The sequence below is a fragment of the Pongo abelii genome, chromosome 20 (genome assembly GCF_028885655.2).
Source record: "Pongo abelii isolate AG06213 chromosome 20, NHGRI_mPonAbe1-v2.0_pri, whole genome shotgun sequence".
Classification (NCBI taxonomy): domain Eukaryota; kingdom Metazoa; phylum Chordata; class Mammalia; order Primates; family Hominidae; genus Pongo; species Pongo abelii.
The window spans coordinates 1,592,445-1,612,310 of NC_072005.2; the positions used below are offsets into that span (position 1 = coordinate 1,592,445).

The following is a 19,866-nucleotide window of genomic DNA, read 5'->3' on the forward strand; positions in this document are numbered from 1 at the left end:
GGGGAACGCAGACGCGATGAGGCCGTGCCCTTGGCTGGAGGCAACAGTGAGGTGCGCTGGGACAGATCAGCCTGGCTCCAGTAGGGACAGACACGCCAAGGCAAGACAGGAGCGGCAGGGGAAACTGAGGGCAGGGGAACTAAGGGCGTGGGAAACTGAGGCCATGGGGGCACACAGGAACTTGCTGTACTTTCTGCTCAATTTTCCTAGAAACCTAAAGTTGCTCAAAAAACATAAAGTCTATTAATTAAAAACAAAACAAGGCCAGGCGTGGTGGCTCACGCCTGTAATCCCAGCACTTTGGGAGGCTGAGGCAGGAGGATCACTTGAGGCCAAGAGTTCAAGATCATCCTGGACAACGTGGCAAAACCCTGTCTCTACAAAATAAAAAACAAAATTATTAGTTGGGGTGTGATGACACCGGCTTGTGGTCCCAGCTCCTCAGGAGGCTGAGGTGGAAGGATCGCTTGAGCCCAGGAGATCGAGGCTGCAGTGAGCCATGACTGCGCCCCTGCACTCTAGCCTGGGCAACAGAGACCCTGTCTCTAAAGAAAAAAAAAAAAACACCAACAAACCAAAAAAACAAAACAAGACAAAACAAAAAAAAACCACCAGAGCGGTCGGGCGCGGTGGCTCACGCCTGTAATCCCAGCACTTTGGGAGGCCGAGGCGGGTGGATCACGAGGTCAGAAGATCGAGATCATCCTGGCTAACACAGTGAAACCCCGTCTCTACTAAAAATACAAAAACAGCCAGGCGTGGTGGTGGGCGCCTGTAGTCCCAGCTACTCAGGAGGCTGAGGCCGAAGAATGGCGTGAACCCAGGAGGCAGAGCTTTCAGTGAGCCGAGATCGCGCCACTGCACTCCAGCCTGGGAGAGAAAGCAAGACTCCGTCTCAAAAAAAAAAAAAACAAAAACGAAAAACAAAAACCACCAGGGCATGGGGAGGGAAGGTGAAGGCTGTACTGCGGTGTGGAGCAGGAAGGCCCGCAGGGTAGGGGCGAGGCTGGCCCTCTGCAGGTCCCACGTGGCCGGGAGGGGCTGGGCCACCATGAGGCCGGGCCTCAGGGCGTGGTCTTGGGGGGGGTGGTCCTGGCTGAGATGGGAGGGGCTACCTGTAAGGATGGACTGTGGGCGATTCGCTTAGGGGTGATGGTGGTGGTAGTCTTAGACGCCATCCCCGACAATGTGCGTGTTTTCAGCTGCTGGCCGCCCAGCTCGGGGCCGTTGGAGGGCTGGCTGCCGCTGGCCGCAAGGGTCCTCTTGGCACCTGTGGGGGCTGGCGGGGCACAGGGGGTGTGGGCACAGGGCGAGTGGCTGCCCATCACCACACGGCGGAGCACCAGGCAGCCGCGGCCGCTCAGCGCCAGCAGCACATGCATCTCTGCGTGCAGGGGGCTGGGCCGGGGTGAGGGGCTGGGGCTGCGCAATGACATCAGGCTCTAGCTGCCTTCAGGCAAGTCCATCGAGGCAGAGGACACAGATCAGGCTGCGGAGGCCGCTCAGGCCACGTCACCGGTGGGGTGGTCCAGGCCTCTGCCACGTGTTCTGACCCCAAGCCCAAGGCATCGATGTCTGAGGGAAAGGCCCTGGCTCCCGGACAGAGGACCGGAGGGTCTCAGGTGCCCCCACCTGCTCATTGTGACCAGTGGCTTTGCCCTGCCCGGCGGCCTCTGTGTTCTGCCTCAGCCTTTGATGAAGTCACAAACCAGAGGGAGGAGGCCAGGCCTGCAGGGGCTGTTTCGGACGGCTGGCCAAGCGGGCAGCTGCAACCTGGGCATGTATGTCTGTGTGGCAGGGGGACTTCTGGACTAGGGGCTCGGCACCGACCCAGGAAGGGGAGCTGTGGGCGGGGACATCTGGCCCTAGTCTCAGAGCGACATCCCTCGAAATGCCATCTGGCCCCGGAAGGTGCAAGGGAGGCAGGCTGAGTCTGCTCATGCTACCGCGGGCCGCCCAGGAAGGAAGCAGGCTGCCCGCCAGGCTGGCATGCGCCTCTTGCAGTGGAGGGTTTGCTCTTCAGGAATGGTCAGAGACCCTCTAGGCTCCCTCGGCCGCACGCTAGGGGCGAGCACAGGAAGCCACAGGAGTCCTCCAAGCCAGATGAGCCCGCCCTGCAGCACTGCCAGCACTTGGGACGCCAGACTCCCTTCAGGCAGCGGGCCCTGAGGGCACTGCGACAGCTCAGCACCCACCATGGATCAGCAACAGGACAACCGCGGCGCGGAGACACAGACGGGAAGTGTGTGGGGTCCTGGGATAGGCCCAACTCAAAGATTTCCCCTCCCTGGGGCTAAGGTCTCAGCCGTGAGGGGCTCTGGGGAGGGGAGGTCAGAGTGGCCTGGAGAGCTCTCCCCAAGGAGGGCCTCAGTCCAGGTCCAGCACAGGAGGGCCGTGGGATCCGTGGGATCTGTAGGGGAATCACCAGGGCTGGCCCTAAGGCTCTCCGGCCAGCGCCAGGGAGGCAGGGGCTCCAAACCAGCAGGCTGCTCAGGGTGGTCCTCGGACAGCAGCCATGCCCTCCCAGGGAGCTTGCCAGACACACAGACCTTTCCCAGCCTCCAGACCAGAACCTGCATTTTTTAGGAGCTTTCTGGGGGACCCTCACCTGTGACCTGCCTCCAGGGACACTTTCTCGCTCTACAGACACCACTGATGTGAAGATGCAAGAGACAGGACAACCCCCCATGAAGAGTCCTGTCCACCCACCACTGAGGCCTGGCCCGACTTTCTACAAGACTCTGCTGGGGGGGAAGTGCCCCTCGGAGTAAAGGAAATACAGCCCCACTCCTGGGAAGACAGTGCTCTTTTCCATCAGAGGCCACGCCCCCCACTCACGCCAGGCAGAAAGCCACACCTGCAGGAGCCTGCTCCCCACCCAATGCCAGGCACCCCGACATGGCTCCCCATTCGCTGGAACCACAGGCTCAGGCCCTGGTTCAGCCCAGTCCCCAGCAGGCTGTTGGACTCCTAGTAACCCCAGAGCTGGGTCAAGGAAGGAAGGTGCTGGGCCAGGCCTCTTGCACCCCTCAACAGTCCCCATTTCACAGACAGGCAGGCTGAGGGCTCCAAGGAGGGGGCCCAAGGTCACCCCATGAGCAAGCACCATGTGGTTCAGGTGAGCTCAGAGACCTCGGGGTGCCACCTCTCCTGCCCACACGCCCACGGCCCCCTGGCACAGGCCTCCTGGGCCAGGACTCACCTGCAGCCAGGCGGGGGTTGGGAATGTGGGCAATCCTCCTCTTCTCGCCAGGGGCGGAAATGTGGACAGAGGGCGACTTCTCCGCCAGCCTGGCGGGGGCCTGCAGCAAGCTCGCCGATGCCCTCTGCGCCTGCTGGGCCCGCAGGTAGCACACCTCCTGCGCCGTCGGGGGCCGGGCCGGGGGCACCGCGGGAGTCCTCCTCGGGGGCTCCGCCTGCATCACCACAAATGCTAAGGCCTGGCAGCACAGTGGGGGCACCTGGAGCAGGCGGCCCCGGGCAGGCTTGGGAGAGGGTGGCTGGAGCTCGGGGGCTGGAGGCACCACCTCTCTGGCTGCCTTCTGAGCTGCTGGGCACACTGGGGGGAAGCAGCACGGGGCAGTGGTCCTCAGTGCCATGTAGCTTCCCCACTCCCAGTGTCTCCCAGTGCCCAGGCTGTGTCCTCAGCCCTGATAAGGCACGGGTGGGCGGGACTACCCCGATTAGACTGGCACTCCAATCCAATCCCACTACGCCTAATCTTCCTCAAAGCCCCTCCTCTGGGGAGGCTCTGGGACTGGAGCAACTGGGACTCTCCTGGCTGCTGACCCCGGAGCCAGGCTCTCTGCTTTTCTCGCACTACCTCGCCACGTCTGCACAGGGGCCTGACAAGCACTACTGTCTCCGGGCTACAGAGGACACCGGGGCTCAGAGCTGGACAACTGGCCCAAGCCCAGGCCGCACATCGCGCAGCAGACAGTCTGCCGCACTCTGCGGGAGGTCACCCTGGGGCTGCTGTCCCTGCTCTGGCCCCCGCCCCAGCACCGCGGGCAATCTAACAGGAAGGGGCAGGGGCCAGTTCTCTCTGGGACTCGGGCAGCGTCAAAGATAAGGTGTCTTCAAAAAGCTCATGGAAAACGTGTGTTGTGACGAAACTTGCATGGCTTTCAAGTTTTCTGCCCCAAAATAAACTGATACTAACTTGTCATAACATGTCTGAACCAGACGGAGTTTAAGGCACTAAAAAAAAGACATCAGTTACAACAGAGCCCCAGTCAAAGCAACAGGAGTTCTGCTAAAATTGAAGCAAATGTTAAGCATCAAATTTATGGCAAAACTTGGGTGGAAGAACGAATGGGGAAATCACTGATGCTTTACAAAAAGCGTCACAAATTTACAGGAACAACGTCCCAAAGAAATCAGAAATGTATGAATGGATAACTCATTTTATTTTATTTATTCATCTACTTTTTTGAGACAGAGTCTTGCCTTGTCGCCCAGGCTGGAGCGCAATGGCATGATCTTGGCTCACTGAATCCTCCGCCTCCCGGGTTCAAGCAATTCTCCTGCCTCAGCCTCCCGAGTAGCTGGGATTACAGGTGCGTGCCACCGTGCCCGGCTAATTTTTTGTATCTTTAATAGAGACGGGGTTTCACCATGTTGGCCAGGCTGGTCTCGAACTCCTGAACTCGTGATCTGCCCACCTCTGGGCGCAGTGGCTCACGTCTGTAATCCCAGCATTTTGGGAGGCCGAGGTAGGCGGATCACGAGACCAGCCTGGCCAACATGGTGAGACCCCGTCTCTACTATAGATACAAAAATTAGCCTGGTGTGGTGGTGGGCACCTGTAATCCCAGGTACTCAGGAGGCTGAGGCAGGAAAATCACTTAAGCCCGGGAGGCGGAGGTTGCAGTGAGCGGCGATCGTGCCACTGCACTCCAGCCTGGGTAACACAGCGAGACTCCGTCTCAAAAAAAAAAAAAAAAGAAAAAACAAAACACAAACAAAAAAACAGAGGGATGAAGCTGGGTGCAGTGGCTCACGCCTATAATCCCAACACTGGGAGGCCGAGGCAGGAGGATCACTTGAGGTCAAGAGTTGGAAGACCAGCCTGGGTGACAAAGCAAGACCCCCCTTTTTTTTATTATTATTATTATTTTTTTTTGAGACAGTGTCTTGCTCTGTCACCCAGGCAGGAGTGCAGTGGACCAATCTTGGCTCATTGTAAACTCTACCTCCTGAGTTCAAGCGATTCTCCTGCCTCAGCCTCCCTAGTAGCTATTACAGGCACCCGCTACCACGCCCAGCTAATTTTTGTATTTTCAGTACAGACGGGGTTTTGCCAGGCTGGCCAGGCTGTTTTCGAACTCCTGACCTCAGGTGATCCACCCGCCTCGGCCTCCCAAAGTTCTGGGATTACAGGCGGGAGCCACCAAGCCAGGCCAACCTCGTCTTTAAAAAAAAAAAAAAAAAAAGCTCCTGCTGGCCTGGCCTCTGCGGACCTTACCTCCTGGCCTTGCTTGGAAAGGTGGGAGATCCTTCTCTTCTGCCCGGGGAACAGAGTGGTCAGACCCGAAAGCCCCTTCTCCTCGCTCTTCTCTTCCTTGGGGGGCTAAGACACATGCCCGTCCATCAGCACGGGTCCGCCTTCGCTGCCAACACCAACACACCCCAACCTCAAACTGCCCCCGGCAAGTGGGGAATGGAACAGTCCAGCCCCCAGGCACAGCAGCTGAGGGCTCAGGGCCAACAGTCCCTGGGCTTTGTGTGGGTGCAGTCGGGGGGGTGGGGGGGTGGGCAGGTGGCACACGTTCTGCAGATGCCCAAGGCTACCTCTCCTGTGCACCCAGGGCCCCGGCTTGGAGACCCCAGGGCTGCAGAATGAAAGCACACTGGGAAACCGAGGCCACCTGGGGCCGCACCAGCTGCTGCGGGCTGAGCACTTGGGCTCAGTCTGTGTGGAGTGAGCGCCCCCTGGTGGCCAATGTGGGGACACGGGGCCAGGAGACCCAGGGGTCCAGGGCTGGCCCAGGAGAGCAAGAGCTCCCCACGCTGGGGGTAGGGAGGAGGGAGGGGAGGAGAGAGGGGCAGGAGGGGATGAGGAGCGGGCAAGGAGAGGAGGAGACAGAGGAGCTGGAAGAGAAGAGACAGAGATTGGGGGAAGGGAGGAGGGGAGAAGAGACGGGGAAGGGAGGAAAGGGGAGGAGAGGGGAGAGGGGCTAGAAGGGTGGGCCAATATCCCCCTGCCAGTCAGTGGGAACAGACCGTGTGCACGTGGCCCCAGGAGCCTGGCTGGTGGCCATCGGCCAGTGACCCCTGGGTGGGTGAGGGGCAACAGGGGCAACAGGGCCGCCCGGGCGCTCAAGAGCTCCTGAGCTCCTGAGATTTCAACGGGCTCAGGGGCCAGCACTGAGGAGCTGCCTCCACCCCATGCCTCCGAGCCAACTGGAAACCACTCCAGACAGAAAGTCCCTCACCAGGCCCTCGGCTCTGCCTCCGCCCCTGAGCCCAGCCCGAGCACCCGCGCCCTCACCTGCCGGGCCAGCCGGCCTCTGTCCTCCATCTTGACGCTGGTGGACTCGTTGAAGATCCGCAGGCACTCCTCCATGGGGTCGGAGTCAAAGTCCACCTCCTTCTCCAGGGCCGAGTAGTCCACATCCGCCCCCGCGCTGGAGGAGGACGAGGAGGAGGAGGATGGGGCGGGGGAGGGGGGCGGGGAGGCCTTGAGCCGCTTGGACGGCCCCTGCGCCTCCGGGAAGCCCAGGCTGGAGTCTGAGTCAGAGTCTGAGTCCGAGCTGAGGCTGGGGAGGGCAGAGGGCCACACGCTCGGCACCCCTGGCCCTGCGGCCTCGTCCTCACTCTCGTCCCCAAAGAGGTCGGCGTGGCTCAGGGCCCGCTTTTTCAGCTTGGGGGCGTCCTGGGAGGCGCCCTCGTCTAGTGAGCGGGCTTTCCGCTCCACCAGCTTCCCCGAAGGGGCCTTGGTGCTCTTCCTGTCGGGGAGCTGGAGGGGGCGGGGTGGGCCTCTGCCAGCCGCCGGTCGGGAGTCCCCGCTTGTGGGGCTTGGCCGCCGCGCTGGCCGGTCAGGCCTCCCTTTCCCTGAGCTAGCCACAGGAGTGGCCGAAGATGGCTTCTTCTTGGTCCCTTCCGGCCGCTCTGCCTTGCGCCGGGGGCTGCTGGCCTGCGGGCCCTTCTTGTCCACACAGGGCTTCTCTGCAGGCCGCCCTCGGCCCTTGTCCTTGGTCTTGTCCTTCCTCTGGGCCCCGTCTTTGCAGCTGGGGGCAGGTGGGGCCCCGCTTTTTTTCTTCTTGGGTTTTCCCTCCTTGGGACAGCCCCCATCCTGTGAGGACTGGACCTGGGCTGGGGAGGCGGGCTTGGCTGGGGGCGGCTGGAGGTCCCCCACATCGCACTGCACGGCCGTCTCCTTGGTCTCCCGCAGGCCGGCCCCCTCGGCCTCCAGGCCTTCTTTGGAGGGTGGCTGCCCGGTGGCCTTGTTCTCAGGGTCGGCCCTGGCCTTGGGGGTGCTGGCCGTGGTGGGCTCGTTACCTGGGACCGTGGCGGCCTCATCTTCTGAGTCTGAGAACCTTGCATCGCAACTGCCAAAGGGGTCACAGAGCTTCTTGGGAGCAGGTGTGTAGGGCTCGCTGCCGCGGGAGCCCCGGGGCCGCTTGGTGGCCCGTTCATCCCGGGAGCTGGCCCTGCTGAGGTGCCGGGCCGAGTAGTTGGAGAGAGGGTCATACTCCAGGTCTGTGGGTGGCCTCGAGTTGTCCACCACGTACTTGCCACTGTGAACGGGACGGCTGTGCCGCCGGGGCTGGCTCACAGCCTTGGGGACGTATTCCAGGGCACCGCCACCCCCTCCGCCTCTGCCCTGACCCCTGTCCAGGGACGCCAGCGAGTACTTGCTGCCTGGCTCGGCAGGGGTGGCCAGTGGGGTGGGCTGGTAGCCGGCATCAGGGCTTAACAGGCCATGGCTGCCGGGGCTGTAGTCGAAGGCCAGTGGGAAGGCATCCTCGTCCAGGCCCACAGTGGGGCTGGCGTTCGGGCCGCGGGGCGCCAGGGCGGGGGCCTCGGCTGAGCGGTGCTCACGGGCCGTCTCCAGCAGCTCCCGGTAGCGCCGCTGCTCCAGCTCCACCTCACTGCGCACGGCCTCGATGGCCTGGTTGACCAGCTCCAACTCCAGCACATCAGGGCGCGGCTCCTCCCCCAGACCCAGGGTGCCATTCTCTCTCTGCGTGGGGGGCTTGGGCAGCTCGGGGTTGTAGGGGTCATAACCCAGCCCTGAAGGGAACAGAGAGCACAGCTGTGACCAGTCTGCCAGAGAGGAGCCCGCAGCGTGGGGGCGGCCCCGGCCTCAAACTGCAGGGAAGGGAAGAGACCCGCCTCCGAAACCCACCACGCACTGGCGCCCGCCAAGGCTCGGGGGTGCCCAGCTGGGTACAGGCCATGGCGCCATCTCAGGCCCTGTGCCGGGCCCCGCCTTGCCCTGACCAATCGGCGCTGGACGGGCCTGGGCTGCGTGACACACAGCTCCCTGGGTCCTGGAGGCTCCCTCACACGGCTCATGGAATGCGCACGATGACCATGGCAGGGTGGACACTCGACAGGCTGGAACTCCCCGGGGCAGGCGGGTGTGGAGCTCCCGGCATTCAGGGTGCTGGGCTGAGGCAGGACTGGGCTGGGCCGACAACCACAGCCTGACGGTGGACACAGGAGAGCCCTTCCTCAGCCAACACGGCCCCACTCAGCCAGCAGTGTGCCAGCGGTGTGGCTGTGGTGTGCCTGCGGTGGTGTGGCTGTGGTGTGGCTGTGGTGTGCCTGCGGTGGTGTGGCTGTGGTGTGGCTGTGGTGTGGCTGCGGTGGTGTGGCTGTGGTGTGCCTGCGGTGGTGTGGCTGCGGTGTGGCTGTGGTGTGCCTGCGGTGGTGTGGCTGTGGTGTGGCTGCGGTGTGGCAGCCACGTGCCGTGTGCCCGGCGGGGGTGAGCTCAGGGGTCTGTCCCACAGGCTTTCCTGCCTATACGAACATTCACTGCGCTGTACCTGTCCTGCAGAAATGGAGGTCACAGAAGGGGCCTGGCTGAGCAGGACCAGGGGGATGGGGACATGCCCAGTTGATGGGTCACCCTGCAAAATCCACAGGAAGATTTTTTTTTTTTTTTGAGACAGTCCCTCTGCCGCCCAAGCTGGAGTGTAGTGGTGTGATCTTGACTCACCGCAGCCTCTATCTCCCAAGTTCAAGCAACCCTCCTGCCTCAGCCTCCCAAGTAGCTGGGATTACAGGCATGCGTCATCACACCCAGCTAATTTTTGTATTTTTAGTAGAGATGGGGTTTCACCATGTTGGCCAGTCTCGAACTCCTGACCTCAAGTGATCCACTGCACCTGGCCTACTTTAAATAAATTTTTTAATTTTAAAATTTTTTGTAGCTGGGCGCGGTGGCTCATGCCTGTAATCCCAACATTTTGGGAGGCCAAAGCGGGTGGATCACCTGAGGTTGGGAGTTCGAGACCAGCCAGACCAACATGGAGGAACCCCGTCTCTACTAAAAATACAAAATTAGCCGGGCGTGGTGGCACACACCTGTAATCCCAGCTACTCAGGAGGCTGAGGCAGGAGAATCGCTTGAACCTGGGAGGCAGAGGTTTCGGTGAGCGGAGATCACACCATTGCACTCCAGCCTGGGGGACAAGAGTGAAACCCCGTCTCAAAAAAAAAAAAAAATTCGTAGGGGTGGGGTCTCACCATGTCGGCCAGGCTGGCTTTGAACTCCTAGACTCAAGCAATCCTCCCACCTCAGCCTCCAAGATAGCTGGGACTATAGCCCAAGCTGCTGTGCCTGGCTTAAAGCACACGGCTGAACTGTCTTCCTGGGGGGCAGCTGGGAACATGTGACTCGTATGTTATCTCCATGGTTCCAGGACATATTCTAGCAGACCCTCACAACCTCAATGCCACCAACATCAGCACAGAAGTCAGAACCACAGGAGCCTCCTGTGGGGACAGGCTGAAGGAGTCTAAAGAAAACACGAACAAGTGGAGCCCAATATTCCAGCGAAGGAATAAAAACCAAGTTCAAATACTTACTCCAGAAACTTAGAAGTTGACCATTAGAAATTCTACTGAGCACGGCCAGGCACAGTGGCTCACGCTGATCATCTCAGCACTTTGGGAGGCCGAGGCGGGAGGATACTGCTTGAGCTCAGGAGTTTAAGCCCAGCCTGGATGACAGAGATCCCATCTCTTAAAAAAACACTTAAAAATAAGCTGAGCATGGTGACGCACACCTGTGGTCCTAGCTATGTGGGAGGCTGAAGTGGGAGAATCACTTGAGCCCAGGGGCTTGAGGCTGCAGTGAGCCAGGATTGTGCCTCTGCACTCTGGCCTGGGCAACAAAGCAAGACCTCAACTCTTAAAAAAATAAAAGTTCCACTGAATGTAATTCTGTAACATCTCTAAAGGTCTCTAAAGGTCAATAGGTCTGATCCTCTGGAGTTGGCAGGAAATGGCGCCAAAGACGTCTGCGTCCTAATTCCTGGAACTTGTAGATGGTATATCCCCTTAGATGGCAAATAGAGCTCTAGATGGGGTGAAATCTCCCTTGCCCGTCACTGAGGGGGCCATGGACGGTCCGAGATCTTGCAGAGCAGTTTCACAACCATCCCATGCAGCTTCAACACCACCACCTTCAGACTCAGAATCCTCAGAACCCGTGCCACAGACAGACTGCACAGGGCAGAGGTACAGATGCGTCTGGTGCAGCCTTCACTGCAGAAACACAACAATAAATAATGCAGGAGATGACCTAGAAGCCTAAACGCAGGACACCTGGGGTTAAGGGGAAGGCGTGCGCCCTGCAGGGACCTCCAAGTCACACTGCTACGGGGAAGAAGAGGAGCAAGGAATGTTGCACACTCTCGCCTTTGAAAAGCAGCTCCACAAACCCAGCGAGATCAAAGATTCCAACAAAGGCGCAGCCGGGCCCACACCAAGCCCACAGTCCCATGGGGTGCAGCAAATGCAATCTGGCCTTCATTTATGCTGCACCCAACGCCGACTGCCAAGAAGGACGTGAATGCTGACACACGTCCCCGACAGGCTGCTAAGGAGCCGTGACACCATGTAGCAAAAGGCAACGGCCCCACGGGAACCTGCCCACGCCAAGACGCCGCTTGGCTCTGCCTTGATTCTGACTGAACGTGCAGCTTCTCTGAAGGTCTGGCCTCAGGTGTGTTTCTTCCACTCAAAACCTGCCTGCCCTTTGGCCCACCTGGAGATCGACGCCCACAGTGTGCTAAGACCTCCGTGCAGAGAAATGGCTGGACACAGCCAAGGGGAGGCAGGCACAAGACCTCCCACTGTGGGCGGCGCAGAGAATAGCAACAGAACTGGAGGCTTCCCCTATGGCCCCCACCCACACCCCCTCAAACCCCAGCAGGCATAGGAAAGAAATGGCTGGTTTCGGCCGGGTGTAGTGGCTCACACCTGTAATCCCAGCACTTTGGGAGGCTGAGGCAGGCGGATCACCTGAGGTCAGGAGTTCGAGACCAGCCTGACCAACAAGGAGAAACCCCATCTCTACTAAAAATACAAAAAAATTACCCAGCCGTGGTGACCCATGCCTGTAATCCCAGCTACTCGGGAGACTGAGGCAAGAGAATCGCTTGAACCTGGGAGGCTGAAGTTGCGGTGAGCCGAGATTGAGCCACTACACTCTATCCTGGGCAACAAGAGCAAAACTCCATCTCAAAAAAAAAGAAAAAGAAAAAGAAAAAAAGAAATGGCTGGTTTCCCAAGCTGCTCCTCTGAGACACACCCACCAGCAGAACAAACGCCTCCCCAGGCAAGTCCCCATCCTAATCCCTGGGACCTCTGGCCAGTCCACCTCACTCAGCCAAAGACTGCAGGTGCGACTTGAATGAAGGACCCTGAGGGTGGGTAGACATCTTGCCTTATCCGGGGACCCAGTGTCCTCACAGGGTCCTTTAAAGAGGGAGGCAGGAGGGCTAGAGTCCGAGAGACTGGAAGAGGCGGCGCTGTGGGTTTCAAGGGGAGGAAGGGCCCTGAGCCGAGGGACGCGGGTGCCTCCAGATGCTGGGAAAGGCGGGCACTGACTCTCCCCTGGAGCCTCCGGGAGGCCCAGCCCTGCCCACAGCTTGACTTGAGCCCAGCGAGGCTGACTTTGGACTTCTCAGCCCAGCGCTGGGAGAGAGTGTGCTGCTTTAAGGCCCACAGGGACGAATGCAGCCTCACTCGGTGATGAAAGTGCAGTGGAAAACAGCTGCCCGCTGCCTGTACCTGTGAAGGCAGAAGGCCCCTCCTGTTCCCGGGAACCCTGCAGGGATAGCTGGAGGCCGAGACCCGGAGGCTGCAGAGGAGGTGGGAGGAGGGCTGGTCACGGGCAGCTGCCGCCTTTCCCTTGAAATCACATCAGTGTTGTGCCCATCTTTAAAATTACATTTAGGGGCCGGGCACGGTGGCTCACGCCTGTCATCCCAGCACTTTGGGAGACCAAGGCAGGCAGATCACCAGGTCAGGAGTTCGAGATCATCCTGGCCAACATGGTGAAACCCCATCTCTACTAAAAATACAAAATTAGTCAGGCATGGGGGTGTGCACCTGTAATCCCAGCTACTCAGGAGGCTGAGTCAGGAGAATCGCTTGAACCCAGAAGGCAGAGGTTGCAGTGAGCCGAGATCACACCACTACACTCCAGCCTGGCGACAGAGCAAGACTCTGTCTCAAAAAAAAAAAAAAAAAAATTACATTTAGCGCCAGGCTCAGTGGCTCACGCCTGTAATCCCAGCACTTTGGAAGGCCAAGATGAGCAGACTGCTTGAGTTCAAGACCAGCCTAGGCAACATGGCGAGACCCCATCTCTACAAAAAATACAAAAAATGAGCTGGGTGTGGTGGTTGCGTGCCTGTGGTCCCAGCTACTTGGAAAGCTAAGGTGGGAGGATCTCTTGAGCCTAGGAGGTCAAGGCTTCAGTGAGCTGTGATCACACCACCGCATTCCAACCTGGGCAAAAGAACAAGATCCTGTCTCTAAAACAAATAAAATTAAGTGGCATTTAGACAGGAGGAAGGATCCGTGTGTCTGTTTTGGACCACCCAGAACTCCGCGGGACTGTGTGGAGGGCCACGAGGTACGGGCAGGCAGGGGAACATCACACAGAAGCCACAAGCTCTTCTTTGCCTGTGCCAGGCCACAGCCAAGGCATTTCCAGGAAACGTCACCCCATGTGCCCAGCAGGCGCAGAGGGGCCCATTCTGGCACCATCTCACAGCTGAGGACCCTGGGAGTCAGCGAGGGCACCCAACTAGGATCAGCAACTGTGGCTGCCAGTTCCTCTGCGCGGGGAGGGACGGCTCCCAGGCCAGGAGGATGCTCCTGGCAGGGAAACGGCCAGCTGGGGCTGGGTGTCAGCCCCCACCCAGGGGGAGGGCTGCGGAGGCCAGCAGCAGCTCAAGGGCGCCCTCCCGGCCCACTTCACTGGGGGAGGCTCCGGCTCCTCCCTGACCCAGCCGGCTGCAGAGCACGCCACCCTGCCACCCGCCTGGTGAACAGGGCAACTAGTGCCAGCCCTCCCCCAGCCCCGGAAGCCCCGGCTGCCCAGTGACGTGGAGGGGCCAGGCCAAGGCCACTGTGCAGTGAGCTGCAGAGATTCATGGAGGAGGTGACAGAGCACAATTACTGAGGAGGAGCAAGGCCGGGTCAGGGAGACGCTGGTCTCCCCTCCCAAGGCTCCAGCTAACGGGGATGCAGAGAGGAGGAAGAGCCCGCCTAACAGGAAGGCTCTCCTCCCCAGGCAGGGGTGGGCAGCAGTGAGACTGGGCCCCAGGAGGGCAGGCGGGGGTAGAGGGGACTGACGAATCTCTAAGGGGCTAAGGATAAGGGACTCCACTCAGGGGCTTCCACCTCCTTTCCCTGGACCCCAGGGCTCTAAGACACAGCCTGCAAGATCAACCCAGCCCAGGGGAGCCAAGAGTCATGGGCAATACACACACCAGCCAGCAGACACCCTCAAGCCCTTCCCAAAGGAAGGAAATTCAGACCTCCGGACATTGTGGACTCTGAAAGGAGAGACCATTTCCCCAAAATGTGCTTTTGGAAGGTCTTGGAAGGAATAGCACCTGCCTCCCAGGAGTGGAGCCAGGCCCCCGAGCAGAGGGCAGGACCGGGGGACAGGTGATGAGGGTCCAATCTGGCGGACGTGAGCTTGTCTTTCTAACTAGAAGCCTGTGTGAGTACTTGTTTTGTTGTTTTGTGGAGACAGGCATTGCCCAGGCTGGAGTGCAGTGGTACCATGATAGCTCACTGAAGCTTTGCCTCCCCGGCTCAAGCGATCCTCCCGCCTCAGCCTCGCAAGTAGCTGGGACCACCTGCGTGCACCACCACATCCAGCTAATTCTTTTCTTTTTTTGGTAGAGACGGGGGTCTCGCTGTAATTGCCCAGGCTGGTCTCAAACTTCTAAGCTCAAGCGGTCTTCTCGCCTCGGCCTCCCAAAGCACTGCTTGTCTTTTAAGGGCTGTGAAACCTGCCCCAGCCTTCAGCCAACAGATGGGAAAGAGCAGGGGCAGGTGGAGGCCGGAGGGCACACTCTGCAGAGGGGCTTTCAACATTTTCACTCCCGGGTGGAGGCTGCTACCACCTCTACAAAGGCTGCACCAAAAAGAAAGCAGGCACGCTAGGTGGGTCCAAGAAGACTGAGGCCAGGATCTGCACCACGGCCTCTCCTCCCTCTGGTCACTGGGCTCCCCTGCCCTGCAGCCTGTGACCCGCTGGTGCTGGAAGGCAGCATCCTGGCCTGGGCGCTCCAGCCAGGTCTGGAAGTTTCACACAGGAAGCTGCCTGGGGCTCGGCCATGGCTGCCTGCAGCTCAGAACTGGGGGCACGGCGTGTTGAGCCCCTGAAAGGTCACCTGAAGCTGGTACGCACCACTGCCTCCCTGGGCCGCCCTGTCCCACCATGCCTCAGAGGGCTGGGTCTGGGTACCTGTCAGGACTGGAAAGGCCCCAGAGTGGCATCTGCATGCTGCTGGGTGCCCTGGGAGCCCACCCAGGGGGTCACATCTAAAGGCCGAGTCCAGGCCAGGCGCGGTGGCTCACACCTGTAATGCTAGCACTTTGGGAGGCGGAGGCGGGAGGATCACCGAGGTCAGGAGTTCGAAACCAGCCTGGCCAACATGGTGAAACTCCATCTCTACTAAAAAATACAAAAAAAAGTTAGCCAGGCCTGGTGGCAGGCGCCTGTAATCCCAGCTACTTGGGAAGCTGAGGCAGGAGAATCACCTGAACCTGTGAAGTGGAGGTTGCAGTGAGCCGAGATCAAACCTGGGAAGTGGAGGTTGCAGTGAGCCAAGATGGCACCACTGCACTCCAACCTGGGCGACAGAGCTATACATGCATACACACACACACATACATACGTAAATGAATGCCAACTCTGGAATTGGGAGGGGCTCGTCCAGGCCCCGTCCCACGGCCGGGAATTAATTTGGATAGGAGCAGGGGGGCTCCTTCCAGAATGTGGCCCAGATCAATCTGTTTCTGGGAAACATGGTGAATTGGCTGAAGGAAAAGCCTACCTCCAGAGGCCTGGGAGCTGCCCCTTCCTCCCTGCTTCACCCCAGGGTCAGGACTGGGAGGTACCACCCAGCCCCAGTGGTCCTGAGAGGCCACAACGCCTGGCTGGCTATCTTCCCCAGACTCTCCAGCCAGGGCTCAGCCCAGGGCACCGCAGCCCAGCCTTGCCCTGGCCTGGGGGAGAGCCCACTCCCTACACCACCCATCCTGACCGCATCTCCTGAGACCAGTGCCCTGGAGCCCCGTGACGGGCTGGATGACAAAGATGGTGTTTCTTCCCAGGGTTCTAGGTGTGGGGTGTGGGACCAGCACTATCTGCCCAAGGCCATCTCCTGGCCCCCAAACCTTCCTTGGCCCAGAAACCCCTCGCCCTGGGCGTCCACTCTCCTCTCTGCTCCCACAGCCCCCGCCCCACCACACTCAATCTACCCACACAGCTGTCCTGTCCCCAGCAATGCGGAGAACCTGGCACGAGCTCCAACCCCACACGGAGACCGGAAGGCAGCGAAAATGACAAGATCATGGAGCACGAAGACCCCAACCTGAACTTCCAGAACATTCTCTCATGAGACCCGTCCAAGCTCCTGTCTTCTCTCAGTCAGCCCATTTCAAAGATGAGGACACCCAGTGCCAGCGAGAGCCAGCAGCTCCCAGCCCCACAAGGAGCCCCAGGCCCCTCCCACCCAGATGGGGAGACTCAGTGGCTCTAAAGAACCCGGCAGGCTGGCTGGACGTGATGGCTCACGCCTGTAATCCCAGCACTTTAGGAGGCCGAGACCGGTGGATCACCTGAGGTCAGGAGTTCAAGACCAGCCTGAACAATAAGGTGAAACCCCGTCTCTACTAAGAAAACACAAATTAGCCAGGCATGGTGGCAGGTGCCTGTAGTCCCAGCTACTTGGGAGGCTGGGACAGGAGAATCACTTGAACCCGGGAGGCGGAGACTGCAGTGAGCCAAGATCACACCATCGCACTCCAGCCTGGGCGACAGAGTAAGACTCTGTCTCAAAAAAAAAAAAAAAAAAAAAAAGAATCCGGCAGGCCCAGCCCCTGCTCCGGAGACTGTTCAGCAGGCCCGCAGCGCTCTCACGGCAACCAGGCATCAGCAGGACTGGCCCCTACAGCCCAGGCGGTGGGCCCCGCATGCTGGCCCAGAACAGGCCAGGCAGAGACCCCAGAAGGAAACAGATAGTCCCTCCCGCCTGGGGCTTAGCCGGACAAAAAAGATAAGCCAGAAGCTGCGGCATAACAGATAAGCAAGACTACCCCCAACCTAGCCCCCAGGGGAGCCATCTGGGCGGCCTGAGGCTTTGAAGGTGGAGACAGGAGAGGACATTTCCAAAACAGCCACAGCGGCAGAGGACGCACGGGGCTGACCCTCACGAACCGCAAGGCAGGGGCTGGTTGTGTCCACGGGAGCACCCACCCCATAACAGACCCTCTGGGAAGAGGGGTCTGGAGGACAGCACCCCTGAAGTCCACCTCCTGCGGACGGCAGAGTAACCATAAGGTCCCCACAAATGGCCATACATCCACTCTGGGGGTCCCTGCTCCTGGGGCCTCCCCTCCAACCCTCACAGCGGGACATCCTCCAGCCCCATTCCTGGACATGCGGGCGCCCAGGGCCCTCTATGCACAGCCCACTGGACAGATAGGAACCCGCTGCTCAGAGGCAAAGGGACCAGCACTCTGCACCCAGAGGAGGTCCCACAGCTCCTAGACCCACACGGTGCAGAAACAGGGTCACCTGGAGAGGGCTTCCAGGAGGAGTCCAGCCACTGCTGGGGGCCTGGACCTCCACCACCCAGCAGCTTCCAAGACCCTCTCTGAAATCCAAGGTGGCCCAGCTCTGCCCCACCCCCCACACCAGACTCCGCCCAGGTCTCAGAGCTTGCTGTGGAGGCTGGGCTGTGCCTGCAGCAGCGGCACCTGGGGTATACCCCACCGCCCCCAGGGTCCTCCTCCACCCCCAGGGCTGAGATCCGAGTTTCCCCTCTGCTCCAAGGCACCGCCCTCCCCACCTCGACAGTGCAGTGTACAGTGCCATGACTGCCCAGCAGGTGGAGCCACACTGCAGGGTCCAGGGGAGAAAAAGAAAAAGGTCCCAGCCTGACCGGGGACCACCAGCTCTGCTCTCTGGGGCGTCCTGGGCATTTATTCACCTCATGGGGCGGCCATCCCCACATGCCTTGACTGGACGCGCTGCTCTCCCAAGGCTTACAGCTCGAGGCTAGGGGGCAGGGACGGTAACCAGGACAGAGGTCGCTGCCTTTCAAAACAACGTAGAAACAGGCTGGGCGCAGTAGCTCACGCCTCTAATCCCAGCACTTTGGGAGGCGGAGCCCGAGGCCGAGGCAGGTGGATGATTTGAGGTGAGGAGTCTGAGACCAGCCTGGCCAACATCGGGAAACCCCGTCCCTACTAAAACTACAAAAAATTAGCCGGGTGTGGGGGTGCCTGTAATCTCAGCTACTCAGGAGGCTGAGGCAGGAGAATTGCTTGAACCCGGAAGGCGGAGTCTGCAGTGAGCTGAGATGGCGCCACCGCACTCCAGCCTGGGCAACAAGAACGAAACTCCATCTCAAAAAAAAAACAAAAACAAACAAAAAACTAGCTGGGCGTGGTGGCTCACACCTGTAATCCCAGCACTTTGGAAAGTCGAGGCGGGCGGATCACCTGAGGTCGGGAGTTCGAGACCAGCCTAAGCAACATGCAGAAACCCTGTCTCTACTTAAAAAAATACAAAATTAGTCACGTGTGGTGGCACATGCCTGTAATCCCAGGTAATCTCATGCCTGGGCACAGTAGCTCACGCCTGTAATCCCAGCTACTCGGGCGGCTGAGGCAGTAGAATCGTTTGAACCCAGGAGGCGGAGGTTGCGGTGAGCCGAGATTGTGACATTGCTCTCCAGCCTGGGTGACAGGGCGAGACTCCTTTTCAAAAAAAAAAAAAAAACTGAAACAGAAGGGTACAAATGGCAAAGGACAAGAACCGGCGGGGAAGGGCCAGCGGGGCATTCTCCCCCTGTGCCTCTCCATCCCTGCCAAGAGCCCACCTTGGCTGTGAGTCACTTTCATGGTCCACACAGAGCAAGTTAAGAGTCCAGCTCTCAGCCAGGCACGGTAGCTCACGCCTGTAACCCCAGCACTTGGGAGGCCAAGGCTGGTGGATTTCTTGAGCCCAGGAGTTCGAGACCAGCCTGGGCAACATGGTGAAACGCTGTGTCTACTAAAAATACAAAAATTAGCAGCTGGGCATGGTGGCTTACGCCTATAATCCCAGCACTTTGGAAAGCTGAGGCGGGCGGACTGCCTGAGCTCAGGAGTTTGAGACCAGCCTGGGCAACAAGGTGAAACTCTGTCTCTACTAAAATACAAAAAATTAGCTGGGCGTGGCGGCGTGCTCCTGTAATCCCAGCTACTCGGAAGGCTGAGGCAAGAGTATCACTTGAACCCAGCAGCGTAAGTTGCACTGAGCCAAGATCACGCCACTGCACTCCAGCCAGGGCGACAGAGTGAGACTCTGTCTCAAAAATAAAAAATAAAAATTAAAATTAAAAAAAAAAAAAGAGTCCAGCTCTCAGCTCCTCCTCATCCCAGGGCCTTTTCTGTCCCCAAAGCACATTTCCCAGTGGGTATTTCCAGGGCTCCTGTGCTCCCCGTCAGGCACAGAGGACTAAAAGCATCCAGGAGCCCTGCAGCCTCTTCCAGGGGCTCACAGAGAAGCTGGAGTGGGCGCCTCCGTGGGGCACTGCCCCTCAGCCAGGGTTCACAGGCTGTTCCGAGGATGGGTGCCGTGGCGCCTAAGGAGGAACCCACACACCAGGGTGACTGCAAGCACGAGCTGTTTTTGTTACTTGGTGACCTGTGTGCAGATGCTGGGGGGACGGGGTGCTGGCTGGCAATGTGGGCCAACCCTGGCCCCATCATTCATTCCTCCAGCACATGTTCTCTGAATACCTGCCCAGGACCTCAGAGAGGGCACGCAACCTGCAGAGCGCAAAGGGCAGGGCCCTCCCTCTCTGTCTCATCCACTCCCCCAAAGTCCACTTCCTCCAGGCAGCCCTCCAAAGTCCTCCCTGCAGAAGCAGCAGTGCCTGGCATGGTGCCTGGGATACAGAGGTGGAAGGCATGGTGGAGCCCTCACCTCACTCCACCTCCTCGGCTGGGGTGCACGAGGCGGTGGCCAACTCGGGCCTCCCCAGGCCCACTTCCATGGCTTCCAGATCCTGGCTCCCTGGGGCCTGCTCCTGAGGCAGTGCTGGCTCCTTTTCGGTCTCTGAGGGCCTCTGAGCCACTGCGAGAGGAGGAGGGAGGGGTCTC

At 59.6% G+C, this 19,866-nt stretch overlaps 1 protein-coding gene and 1 long non-coding RNA gene across 2 annotated transcripts in view; one reads left to right on the forward strand and one right to left on the reverse strand.

Annotated features, from left to right (window-relative positions):
• Nucleotides 1–19,866, reverse strand: part of REXO1 (RNA exonuclease 1 homolog) — a 33,328-nt gene that overhangs the window by 5,205 nt on the left and 8,257 nt on the right. The window contains exons 2-5 of the mRNA XM_003779016.5: nt 6,494–8,238; nt 5,468–5,572; nt 3,203–3,416; nt 1,116–1,279 (exon numbers count right to left, since the gene is read on the reverse strand). Coding sequence (XP_003779064.4) covers nt 1,116–1,279; nt 3,203–3,416; nt 5,468–5,572; nt 6,494–8,238 — 2,228 coding nt within the window. The remainder of the gene's footprint in view (nt 1–1,115; nt 1,280–3,202; nt 3,417–5,467; nt 5,573–6,493; nt 8,239–19,866) is intronic.
• Nucleotides 1,279–4,391, forward strand: LOC134760621 (uncharacterized). The gene is made up of 3 exons (XR_010138399.1): nt 1,279–2,242; nt 2,587–3,347; nt 3,842–4,391. It is a non-coding gene; the product is annotated as an uncharacterized LOC134760621 (long non-coding RNA).